The 13361-nt window shown below is 42.4% G+C and overlaps 1 protein-coding gene across 1 annotated transcript; it reads right to left on the reverse strand.

The window, feature by feature from the left end:
* Positions 1-558: 558 nt before the first annotated feature.
* On the reverse strand, positions 559-11204 carry maptb (microtubule-associated protein tau b). The gene is made up of 11 exons (XM_032587324.1): positions 10865-11204; positions 6792-6863; positions 5146-6114; positions 4792-4832; positions 4659-4716; positions 4492-4571; positions 2937-3083; positions 2785-2866; positions 2508-2617; positions 1464-1631; positions 559-1393 (listed from the first exon to the last, which is right to left on the reverse strand). Exons 1-11 carry the CDS (start codon positions 11202-11204, stop codon positions 1361-1363), a joined length of 2100 nt encoding a protein of 699 aa, XP_032443215.1. The 3' UTR covers positions 559-1360.
* Positions 11205-13361: the final 2157 nt, after the last annotated feature.

Here is a 13361-nt window from a genome sequence, read left to right on the forward strand (position 1 = left end):
GTGCTCTGTTTTTATAGTTTTAGTGAAAACGCTAGCAGCAGCTGACTTTTTTTAAAAATTATTTTTAGGCAGACCTGTGAGGACACTGCAGTGATCAATGCAGCAAAAGATAGACATGGATTAGTTTCTGTAGAGCTTGATGGGATATTAGCTTTTTAATCCTGGAAATGTTTTCCATGTGATAGAAGGCCGACTTTGTAACTGTCTTTAGGTATCTGAATCTTCAGATCAGAGTCTCATTACTCACCCAAATTTCAGATAGCTGCTTTCTAGCTGTAATAACTGAAGCTGACTCTTGATGGCTCCTTTTTTGGTCCAAAGACAAAAACATTTCTTTCTGTTCAGCTGGAGAACGTCATGGTGTTGATTTGGAATCACCTGTTGACATCATAATGTAGAGCTGTGTATCATCAACGTAGCTATGATACCTAATCTTACTAGCAGGAACATGTAGATATTAAATAGGAGGGGTCCCAGGATTGAACCTTGCAATGAGTCCAAAGTAGTCCCTGTTCCACCACCAGGTGGTGCGTCCCCTCAACAAATCAACCACAGACATTTTGAGCTAAGAGAAACTTTATTGTTCCAAAGCACTTGGACAGCTGACAGGCACAGACAGAGCAGCGGTTTGGCCCATGGTATCAAACGGCATTCTGGGTAATTATGGGGGGGGGGGGGGGGGGCAACTGCACAGTCATGTTCAAAACTGAGAGGATGGTAAATTGGCTAAGAGAGATGACATCAGTGAGAGGTCATCTGTGATTGGAGAGATTTTATCAGAGTCACCTGATTGGGAGGAGCAGCTAATTTGCTCTGGACACCAGCAGTGGTTCTTTTCAGGTCCTAATCTCTGGTTTTCCTTGGATCATGGATGTTACCTTCATGATCTTTCTTTATAAAAGGGTTGACTCTGAACGTGTCTGAGGTCAGTCTGATTTAAAAGGCAAATATGTCCCAGTTTCCATGAATTCATCCTAAAATCTGGGATAATTCCTCTGATCTTCTCTGCCTGACTGCTGAAGGTCTTCTTGATCATCTGAATCTAACATTTCGTCTCCATATTGCCTCTATTGGTCACCTGGGGTCTGCGTCATGAAGCATGCTTCAAACGAACACCTCAAGTGACACCTGAGGCAGTGGCAGGAACAGGTAAAACCAGGTGAAGATGGAGGGAACAGAGACTACCTGAGTCACCTGGCTGGCTGAACTCTGACTGGCTGCTGTTCACTCTGATTCATAAAGTCTCCCCAATCACAGCGTGTCTTCATAAGATGAAGTTAGAAATATTTTGTTTCTGCAGTCTGTTGGTTTCCTTGGTAACAAAGAAGGTGGGGGAGTTGCAGGCACAGAGCTGGTCCAATCACAGGCCTTGTTTGGCGAGGGATGCAGACACCTGACAGGAGGAGGCTGGTTATTAACACATTACCAGACTTTTAAAAGATTTTCGAAAAGGTGAGCCTCACCTGATCAGCCAGAGTATCTAGGGGCGGAGCTTCATCAGCATTGAGGCTTCCACGGGAGGAAGTGTTGCTAAGGCGACGGGGGGAGGAGTCCTCCTGAACGACGATTTCAGCACCATGGTCAGTCCGAGCTTTAGCATTCTCTCTGAACATCAGCTTGTGACTCTCAATCTGTGAGATAACCCACCAGAATAAATTATGATCAGTCGAGTAAAATCAGAACCGTTCACTGGAACAGAGTAAAATTTTTACAGTTCGGAGCACATCTTTGGATCTCAATGAGAAACTTGCTTCACTTGATCTTATGATGATATAGTTGGGAACAGATCAGCCTGGGTTCTGTGGCCTTGAAAACTCGCCTGATTGGTCTGGAAACTCATCAAACTGTTAGACTATACCTACTGATGACAAGGACAAGTGGACTTGCTGGAGATAAAGCCAGGTAGAGTACTGTGCCAATGAAGATGCTACTAGTTAAGTGCAACCGCAATGACACTGGTAAAGTCAGCAGTGCACTGTTTACAGTAGTAATAATGGATGCTGCCATCTATGGATCAATGTTTGTAACTTCTTGAGCAATTGGAGTTGACCGTATTGTTATAAAGTCATGGCCAAATTTAGGACGTTGGGAAAAACGAAAACACAAGTAATAGCAATCGTCTTTTGTGAATCATTGGTTGAAACTCTGAACCAGGAGTGACGTAATAGTGAAAGAATCGGAATTGGGCAGATCAGACTGCCATGACAAAGTTGACATTTGTTTTGCATTTGGTGCCGTGTGAATTTGATAAACAGGCTAATTGGAGGAATAAGCCTTGACCTTCATGACCTGCTCTGTATGTCTGCAGGCTTGCTGGTTTTGCTACATCTTGCCTGCTGGTCTTAAAAGACATCTTGTTGCCTAATGGATCTTTTGAACTCCCACTAATCAAGTCTCCAGTTTTGCCTCTTACTTCAAAAACATTTAATAAAATGATAAGCGGTATTTTAAAACAAGGAGATCAATGGATTTCATTAGTGTCTTATCAGCATGACGCTAGAAAGCACCTTCTTCTTCCCTCCTCCTGGAATGTGGGTGACATTTTCCATAGAACCAACTTTGGACTGAACAGTTTTGAAATCCACCTTCTCAGACTTGATCTCTACCTTCCCTCCACCTAAGGAGCAGAAAAGTTGTGGAGCTTCACACAGTCTGTCACACACAGCACATGCGGAGATGTAACATTATACATATAAAGTTGGTAAACATGATGAACAGGTGAGTTTATTGTTAATAATCCCTTTTAGAAAGCAATCTGCAGTCAGAGCGTTTACATGTTCTTACCTGGTTTGTGGCGGAGGTTTTCCTTAGAACCGCACTTTGATGTCACGTTACTTAAATCCAGCTTCTTGTGGACAATTTGAATCTGCAGATGGACAGTTGTGGGGGTCAGCCCTGACCAGGCTTTCAGAGATACACACAGAAACAGGTGTTACCTTTCCCCCTCCCGGTGAGTGCTTCAGGTTCTCTGTGGATCCCACTTTGGACTTCACACTGCTAAGGTCAGGCATAGGATGGGAGGTGGAAGGTGTTCGGCCACGGGCAGAACCAGGAGACCTGGGAGGGGTCCGGACAACAGCCACCTGCAGGACAGCGCCAATACAACTAGTTTAACCAACTAGTAGAAACACCATAAACCAGATCAGCATGGTAAAAATGGTAAATGGCCTGTACTTGTGTAGCACTTTATCAAGTCCAGAGGAGCACACAGTGCTATACACCACATTCACTCCCCTGACAGAGGCAAGTCTGCCTCTTGTTTCTGGCTTGTTTCTGACAAGGTAAGGCTTATGAAGTGTCTTGCCCAGGGACACAACTATTGAGGCAGACGAGGCAGGAGTTCAAACATGGTGTTTGTTGTAGACATGCCTTTTTTGTAGAAGTCTAATAGCAAACCGTTGCTCAGATTGAGGTCAAAGAAGTTGTTTCAATCACACCCCTCCTGGTATCTACATCATTCGCCAAATGGGCAATGATGTTCCTCAAGGAGCACAGCAGGATCCTTAGATGCCACTCTTTCCAGGACACCATTCAGAAACTCGAGGAATTCTGGGTAAGCCACACAGTTAATAGTCTGAACCTTCCTTCTTGCAACTTGATGCCACAAAGAGGCATTAAGTTGTCACAGTCACCTCTCCAAAACCCAGGCATCAAGCTTGCAAGGATTCCCACACCCACCCAACACCTGCATTAATGGGCAACTTTGGAGTATGAAAGAACCCAGACCCTTTCCAGGAGATGGGTTCCAGACTCCAAGCGGTGTGTGGAGTTAAGTCTTCCTATATCTGGTTGGTAATGCTTAAGGTACTCAAATACTCAGGCGTACTGTGTGTATTCTGCACACTGTCCGCAGAAGTCAAGTGTACCTCCTCAAATAAGTTCAGACCTCCTTGGACCAAAGTACATCTGAGTATATGGGTACCTTAAGCCATACACAATGCCTCCAGCTCATTTCCCTCCAATGCGATGATGTCTTAAATGCCTTCAACCAGATTATGCTGCCATCAAACTTCCTCCCTACAGGTGGTATGCCTGTGTGGAGGGGGATTACTTAAGTGTCTTCAGACTGGGTCCAGCCCCACTACCCAAATCATGACACAGATAATTAGGTCAGGCACTATTCAAGACCCTCCTAACCACATCAGGCTTGCCTCTAGGAGGGTATCCTGCCCCCTCGTCTCAGTGAGGTCTTCCCTTTTCCTAGTCAACTTTTTCAGTTGAGATCAATAAACTCTAGCCCTTTGATCCATCCAGATCTCTGTGGTCAATTTGCCATGGGAGAATCTACCATGGGCTGAAGATGTAAACAACATATGTACCCAGGATCACAGGGCCAATTAAATGCCTCTACGATGTTACAGCTGCCACTCAATAGGAGGTCTGTGTCCACCTGTTCTGGACTCAATAATTGTCTTCTCCCAAAGCTTTGGCTCATTAAAGCAAAATTGGTCTAAACCAGTTTGGATGAGTCATATGTTCAGGTGCCCTGACCTTTTTCACATCTCGGTTGGGGGTGGATGATCTGCTGGCAGGTGAGCGACTTCCTGGACTGTTGACGCCGTCCATGGACTCTGACACACATGTGGTACACAGGTGGATTTGTGGCCACTGGTTTTGGTGGTTTCACTAATTACACTGGTTCAGTTAATGTGGTTTACCTGTACTCTTGGCTGAGATCATCTTTGCGGCTCTGCTGCCCCCTGCTGTCCTGGAGACCTGAAAACACCAGGAAGATATTAACGGCGACAAATTTTACTCCCAGACTCTAGATTTAGTGTTTTGATCATTTACCTTCACAGGTTCATCAACTGTCGCCTTCACGGCTGCTTTACCTGAAGAGAACAAAACATCATCATCATCAATGATCCATCGGTAAAATATCTGCCACTGATTCTGATTGATGAGGCTGTTTCCATGACAATCGGGAGGAAGTGATCAGTCTGTGTCACCTTCAGGGGGAGAGCCTGTCCAGAAATCTGACACAGAGGAGGGAGGTGATGAGGGGGATAAGTGATAAGGAGGTGCAAGCAAGGCAGGTAAAAAGAGAGCAGGAATTGGGAAAAAAGAAGAAGAAGCAGGGGGCGCTGTAGCAAAAAGAAAGGTTGCAACAGCAAGAGGTGCAGCAGGGGGCGCTGCAGGACAGACCTTTGTTGAGGGGAGGAGGAACGCCTGATCTTCTGAGAGGAGAAGAGGAGGCCTTTGCGTTACGTTTTGGAAGAGCACCTGCAGGAGACGCTGAGGTTTTAGAGGGAAGATCCACAGGAGAAGCATTTGTTTTGTTGCCAGGGAGCTCCTCGTCAGCTGTGGAAGGAGGTGCAGAAAGTTCCGGTTGGTTCTTTTCTTCAGGAAGTTCTGTATTTCTCTCCTCTGCAGGAGCTTCTGGATGACTCTCATCTGCAGGAGGTTCTGGTTGGTTCTCCTCTGCAGGAGCTTCTGGATGACTCTCCTCTGCAGGAGGTTCTGGTTGGTTCTCCGCTGCAGGAGCTTCTGGATGACTCTCCTCTGCAGGAGGTTCTGGTTGGTTCTCCGCTGCAGGAGCTTCTGGATGACTCTCCTCTGCAGGAGGTTCTGGTTGGTTCTCCGCTGCAGGAGCTTCTGGATGACTCTCCTTTGCTGGAGGTTCTGGTTCAAAAGAGGCACTTGTTTTAAGATTTGAGAGCTCTTTGGACTCCTCCTGCACCTTCACTGCTGACAGCACCACCTCACCTTCCAGTTGCTCCTCCTCTTTATCATCATCATCATCATCATCAAGTCCTGCCTCTCCTGGAGGAGATGCAGGGGAGGAACAGGGACCCTCCTCTCCTGACATCTTATCCTGTTCTTCTACGTTGTTCTCCTCCTTTCCTCTACCTTCCTCCTCCTGTGGTGGAGGAGAAATGCTGGAGGAGGAAGGAAGCTGCTTCTTGATCTCCTCATCCTCAGTGTGGATAATGTCTCCCTCTTCTTTCTTCTCTACCTGGTTGCATGTTTTTGCATTTTTCTCCTGACCAGCTCCTTGTGGGTCTCCAGAAGGAAGCACTTCCTGTTTTCTCTCCATCCTCTCTTCTCCTCCCTCTTCCTGCAACTCTGCGCTTCCATTTGGGAGTTTCTCCAGAAACCCGACAGATTCCAGGTCTGACAGAGGAGGAGGAGACGAGAGGGGGAGACAACAGGAGGTGAAAGACAACCAACAACATGACAGATGAGTCGAGTCACTCTGGTTTTTATCTATGTCTGTAGGGGGCGCTTCTCTTCCTCTGGAAACGTTCTAGATTTACCTGCAACCTGCAGCTGGATAAAAATTAGATTTCCTACTGTCTGTCAGTTACATTGCAAAGCTTTTTTCATCCCAATAGCATCTTCCATTTTTGTTTTGTGTCCGAGAACTTTATTTTCTCTCTCTTTATTTTTATCTCCCTATCATCAGATGACAATACAATTCAAATGGGAAAAAAATAGTTTCTAGTACAGCACCAACATAGTGAATACTCACGTTTTTCACCACTGGCGTAGGACATTCTGAGATGTGGAACTCTAGGAACTTCAAGAATTAGGAAAACCTTCATGTGGAAGCTTTTGCAGCCTAACTTTTTATTCAGTCTGTCTCACAGGAGTCAGACGTTAAAGGAGGAGTTGCTGCTGTTGTGGTTCTCTTACAGATGGTTCTGATCCCAGTTCTGTCTAACTTCTAACTTCAGATGGTTGGACAGAACTATAGGAATCTGTTCATGTTCATGAAACAGTTCTTGAAACATTGAGCTCAGTTTGAACTAAAACCTTCTGGTTCTCCTGATTGATTATTGTTCACAAACCTCCCATCGTGCTTCGCTGCTCCTGGGCGGGGCCATCATTGACGGGGGCGGAGTCTCCATCCATCTTCGCTCCTGCAGAGAACAGATGGAAAACTATGAGGAACCCACAGACATAACAAAGCATATGAGGTGCAGTTTGTAAAGTTACACAGTAAAAAAATTAACAGCAATATTTTTGACTTATTTAGTTTGAATTAGAATTGAATTAGAAAAAAAAAGTAGGTTTATTTTTCAGTCATAATGTTATTCATATATTTATGAATATATGAATAACTTCCTCCTCATGTGGTGGAGGAGGAAGGAAGTTGCTTCTTGATCAAGAAGTTATATGTCACTCATATATTCATAAATATATGTCATTCATATATTTACAAATATATGAATGGCACATTTATTATGAACCATAATAAATACAGTTGTTTTTTATGAACCATAATAAATGTGAGTTCTATACTAAATATTTAATACATAGTTCCCTCAAGTCTGAACCCAAAGTGATCCGCACCATCGCAGTAGGCAAGCGCATGCGCATGGCGTAGCGGACTCACGGCTTAGAGATCAGCAAAAATATGAGGGCATTCTTTGCGGTGTTCGAGACAAAGATACATTCACTTCTGTCGAAATCGACCCGTCTGAGATGGGGAATGAAAATATGTCCGACGATGTGGACAAACTGCCTCCGATCTCACTACGATATAGTTAGTGAACATGAAGAGCGCACACCGTGGAGGGGCTTCGCTGCCTGAAATCCACGGACGCACACAATCAATGTTGAAACGGATTTGTAAAGGACGTACGGACCTTTTGTGTGAGTGTCAAAGCTCTGGTGACTGGCAGCGTAAGTACATGTAGTAACATACATGTAGGCTACATGTCTGTCTTAGCTTGTAGACAAAAGCTACATTCACTAAGCTTATTTTGCTAGTTTGGCAGTAAGTACTACAGTAAATATCACTTATGTTTATCTTAGCACCACACAGAGGTGGGTAGAACCAGAGGTGTGACCAAGTCACTGTGTTGCAAGTCTCAAGTAAGTCTCAAGTCTTTGTCCTCAAGTCCGAGTCAAGTCTCAAGTAAAGACAGGCAAAAGTCGAGTCAAGTCTCAAGTCAGGAACCTTTAATTTCAAGTCATTTCGAGTCGTTTTTATTTTATTTTATTTTTATAATTTGCAATTATACAAAAAATTCAAATAATAGACCATTTGTTCTTTTTAAAATATGTATTTATCTCAAATGATAGAACATGTGTAGCTGAACACAAAGTATAAAAAACATTTTTAAATTGGACCACTTTATTGCCCAGTTCTGTTAAACTTGATATTCAATAAAAAAAGACGAAAATGCTGACATTTCCACAGCACAATACAAAGAACCAGAACAGCAGTTTTTTCCTCTTTTCTCTGACCTGTCAAAACAATATATTGTCAATATAATTTCCCAACGTAGATGTCTTCAAATACACCAACCATCCTTAGATGATACTAGACCCGGCTCATCATCATGATGGGACAGAGAGACTCTGTTCCCTGTGTTCAGGTCCAGAATCTGCTTTCTGTTCCGGAGCCCCGCTCACTATCCACCGGCTTCCTGAGCTAACACGGTGCACATTATTTGTGGAGGCATTTGAAGGACCGGATTTATGGTAAATCATCACCAATTTAACCCGGAGTACACATGCTAACACGAAGTTAGCTAAAGTCAACTATCTTACAGCAAAAGAAAAGCGCCACCTACCGATCTCTGTGAAGCTTCAAATGCCGGACAAAGTTGGACGTCGTGGCATCTCCATCCGATATTCTCTTCTTGCATGTTTTACAAGTTGCAGTTCGTTTTTTAGTCGAAAGTTCATAACCTACGTAGCCAAAAGAAATTACTCGCGGAAGCATATTCGAGCGGTTATTTCGTATTTCGTTCCCTGAGCTCTGTAGCTTTGCCGCGTTTTTTTAAACGTCCAAATCCTGTTAATTTGATTGGTTGTGCTGCAGCTACGTACACATACATACATAAGGAGAGAGGAAAACCATAGTGACGGTCTGCGCATATTGATACGGAATGAGTGAAATTAATTAATGACGCCACTTTATAAATAATGTGTTTTAAATTTTAAGACTTTGAGTAAAAAATATCAAGTCTTTTCAAGTAAACAGCTTCAAGTCGAGTCAAGTCCCAAGTCAATGGCATGAAAGTCAAAGTCAAGTCCGAGTCTTTGAGCATTTTTTCAAGTCAAGTCTCAAGTCGTGATTTTAACGACTCGAGTCTGACTCGAGTCCAAGTCATGTGACTCGAGTCCCCACCTCTGGGTAGAACACTCAAAATGTATAATTGAGTAATATTTTTAATGTACCTATATTGTTTTTAAGTTAGGAAGTAGGGGAGAACTAGTGGCTTGCTTATTGTTGCCATAGTAACTGCCTGCCATTGATAGCTGTCAGTTACGGATGTGTGACGTCACATAATACCTACGTATTAACAAGTTAAATTAAATATATAGTTTGCAAACTAATTCACATTTAGTTCAGAACTAAATATTTAGTTCCATTTTACATATTCATTTTGCTAACTAAATATTGAGCCCCAAATTAAGTATTTATTTTTTTAACTAAATATTTAGTTCCAAACTAAACATTTAATTTCTTATCTAAGCATTTAATTTTCAAACTAAATATTTAATTTAATAACTAAATATTTATTTTGCTAGCAAAATATTTAGCTATTATGCAAATTAGCTTGCCGATAAGCGCAGGTGGAATATCAAAATAAAAGCTGGGTTTTACGGACCTCTATATAAATCCCGCCGCTGGCCGAAATGAAAAGCTTCATTCTTCGCTCCATTTGCGGGTTTTCTTATATATATAATTGATTCTTTTGCTCTTGACATGTCCAACTTGAAAAATAGGACGTGCAGTTTTAGGCGCTATCTAAATGTTTATTCATGTCTCTATAGCAACAGTTTCTGCATCAACATACGGCTGTGCTCAAGCCAGAACACTTCCGGTTCATGTTGGTCACGTTTAGAGCTGCTAAGAACGTTTTTACCCAATCAATATATTGATTCATTTTCTTATAAATAATTTTGTTTTACGAATGAATAAATAAGAAGCGTTAAAATTCGATAGCCGCTGTAAACCGCAAGTTTTTAGGCTTGGCAGTAGTGAATCTTGATACAGAAACTTAAGGCATCACTAAACATCTGTTAAAACCGCGTTTTCAAGTAACACGTTGGAAAAGAGTCGATGATTAAAAAAAAAACCCAAAAATAAAAGTTGAGCAACGATTCCTCAAGACGCAGCGTTTATCGTGATTTTCGTCTCCTTTCTCTGCAAGCTGCATATTTAGGTAATATTCATAAGATATCTAGTTTTGCAAACTAAATATTTACTTTAATTCACCATTTAATTAGTTAGAGCTTTGGATGTTTAGTTTGGAACTTTGATGTTTATAAATGTATGAATAACATGATGAAATAGTTTTTTTCTCTCTATGACAGGCTAAATAAAAAATATTGCTCTAAATTTCTTACTGTGTAACTTTGCAAAAAGCGCCCCATAAAACCAAACATCAGAACCTGCTGTGTCTCTGACCCAGTTCAGTTCGTCAGAATCGGTCCATCGATTTATCCGTAGATTTCAATTTGAATTTAGTTTCCAGAACTTCACACAAATATTTTCCAACTGGTCCGACCCTGTTTGATACCCAACCCGCTCCAACAAACAACAGAACCCTAATTTAATTCGGACTAGAGAAACAGGGTCACGGTTCTGTTTCGTCCGGACCTTCCGGTTTTCTGAACTCGGTACCTGGCCCGTGTAACTGTAGGTACCAGTCACGTGATCCGATCTGATTATCCTATTGCCTGAATCAGCATGCTTACAATGAAGTACCGGGTCCAGAACCAGACGGACTCAGTCTCATAAGAATGAATCCGAACCGAACCGAACCACCCCGGGCCGAGGACCAGGAGAACATGTGGAGGAGTTGATGAGCGGAGGAGGCCTCATTGAGCATGCTCACAACCGTTTCCATTATGATGCAGCAGTCAAACATAAAGTCCGGCCCGGTTCGGTTCGTTTCACCTTCTCGGTATCTCTTCAGCGGCTCCTCCTGTCTGCGCCTGACCGACCTCTTCCCTGCGGCGCGCAGAGCCGCAAGACTGCAGCAGCTGCGGAGCCGAGCACCCCTCCTCTGCTGCGGCCTGCGGAGCTCCGAACCTCCCGGAGGAAGAGGAGGAGGAGGAGGAAGACGAGGAGGAGCAGCTGAGCAGGAGGAAGATGGAGGAGAGATGGAGGAGAAAGGTGCGGGCCTTACCTCCTGCTGCTGCTGCTGCTGCTGCTGCGGTTCCGTCTGCTGCTCCACCCTGCTGCCGCTCCGAGGAAAAAGGGAGGGGTCGCTGTTACCATGGCAACCACGCAGCATCACTAAGGCACATGTTTCCGAGGAAGTGATGTCATCTGAGGACCAATTCCATTTCCTCTGACACGTTTCTGTCCTGAACAACTGTAGACGAGTTCAGACCAGAAACCCAAGAGACTGGAGAACGTTCAGCCGACTGGAGAACCATCAGCCGACTGGAGAACATTCAGCCGACTGGAGAACCATCAGCCGACTGGAGAACATTCAGCCAACTGGAGAACATTCAGCCGACTGGAGAACCTTCAGCCGACTGGAGAACCTTCAGCCGACTGGAGAACATTCAGCCGACTGGAGAACCATCAGCCGACTGGAGAACGTTCAGCCGACTGGAGAACCTTCAGCTGACTGGAGAACCTTGAAATAACTTTTTTTTATATACATATTGGAATATATTTCCTGATTATTTATTGTTTCTTCCTGCTGAATAGTTTTAGACTTTGAGGTCCAACCGGTCGCATCGTCATGGTAACCCCGTCATCTGTCTGTTGTTCTCCACTGTGTCTTCAGAGACCCAGTAAAAACAGGAGACCGAGCTGCATTCTGATTGTGTCCACCAGGTGTCAGTGTTACCCTGAGGAACAGAGCTGCTGTGTAGCATTTGGACATACCTGATCTATTTCATTCAATAATTGTTTCTTACACTGACAAGAACATAGTTTTTTACTAATTTGCATTATAAATTAGCCTCCAGTTTTTAATTTGAGATGAGATTGATCGTATCTATAGTAATGTGGCGTAATAATAACAATAACTCTTTCAAGAATTTGAATCAATATGAGTTACAACATTTCATTCCCCTTTGGGATCAATAAAGTATCATTTATTTGAATGTTATTTTGGTAATTTAAACTGAATTAAGGTTTTGTAATTGGTTAGCTGCCAGAGACTGAAGCTACACTGCAAAAACACAAAATCGTAGGATGTTGTTTTTATATAGTTTCTTGCGCAAATGTCTTGATTATTAAGATTAAAATTGAGAGAAAACTAACTTACATGTAACTTTTTTATCAAGGTGTAGAATCATATTTTTAGTAAATAATTCCATAATATGGATTTTAAAAAGTACCACTTACAGATTATTTCACTTATAGCAAGATATTTTTCCCATTTTAGAAGTGAAAAAATCTGCCAGTAAAACTAATAATTTTTTTTATCCATATTGACTTAAAATAAGATGAAGAGTAAGTTAGTTTTGTTTTATTTCAACTGTAGATAGTTGCACTAGAAACTAGACTAAAATACTTGGTAAAATTGAGTGTTTTTACAGTGTTATTCAGTGGCTTAATGAGATAATCTCAGATTAACGACCCTGTTGTTTTAAAGTTTGCATAAACTCCACCTCACCTGATTGTTGCTGCGGTTTCAGGTGAACGAATCAAGCACTGCTCAAACATCATTAGAAGGAGTTTAATCTGACATGAACAACACAAAGTTTATACAGTAAATGCAGCAGCTTTTAATCAATCAATCAATCAATCAGTCAGTCAGTCAGTCAGTCAGTCAGTCAGTCAGTCAGTCAGTCAGTCAGTCATTAGCTTGATAATCACTCACATTGTTAGGCACAGTAACACAGTTCAGAAAAAAGGAGGAAGAGAAGCAGTTTTCATCCTGAGTTTCTTTCTAGACACCTACTGACTAAGGTTACTATGGTTACTACCAGTTTTCTCAGGACCGACCAGAACTGGGTCGGGTTAGTTTATCGACTAATGGACTCAACTGGGCCCAGACGTGCAAAAATATCATACAGTTTATCAGAACAAAACGGGATGTAAACAGAGTCGATAAAGTGCAAAAACTACGATGGCCACGTAATCGGGTAAAGAGCTGGGTGGTTACATCAAAATACAGAATATCACAGCAAAATTACTGTAATACTAAAGTAATATTACTGTAATACAAAAGTAATATCACTGTAATTACAGATTATTAACGCAATAACACTCATATCTCTGTAATACCTCAGGAGTATCACTGTAATATCAATATTACTGTAAGGAAAACAAATCTGACAAGTTGAATAAAGTGCAAAAACGATCAAAAAATTCAACTCATGGTTACACTGTAAAACTGAAATTTACTATAATAACTGCGGACACTGAAGTAATGCTGCAACGTTACAGTTGTAATACTGTACTGTTACTGTTACGGGTGTAGTAACAC

The sequence above is a fragment of the Xiphophorus hellerii genome, chromosome 16 (assembly GCF_003331165.1).
Source record: "Xiphophorus hellerii strain 12219 chromosome 16, Xiphophorus_hellerii-4.1, whole genome shotgun sequence".
Classification (NCBI taxonomy): domain Eukaryota; kingdom Metazoa; phylum Chordata; class Actinopteri; order Cyprinodontiformes; family Poeciliidae; genus Xiphophorus; species Xiphophorus hellerii.

Bases quoted from the DNA above. Each gene is read 5' to 3' on its own strand.
- maptb (XM_032587324.1), bottom strand. From the start codon at position 11,204: ATGCTGCGTGGTTGCCATGGTAACAGCGACCCCTCCCTTTTTCCTCGG. The intron at 6,115-6,791 runs GTTTGTGAACAA...CTCCTCTGTCAG, and splicing joins GCAGCGAAGCACGATGGGAG to ACCTGGAATCTGTCGGGTTT. The intron at 4,717-4,791 runs GTAAATGATCAA...TGGTGTTTTCAG, and splicing joins CAGTTGATGAACCTGTGAAG to GTCTCCAGGACAGCAGGGGG.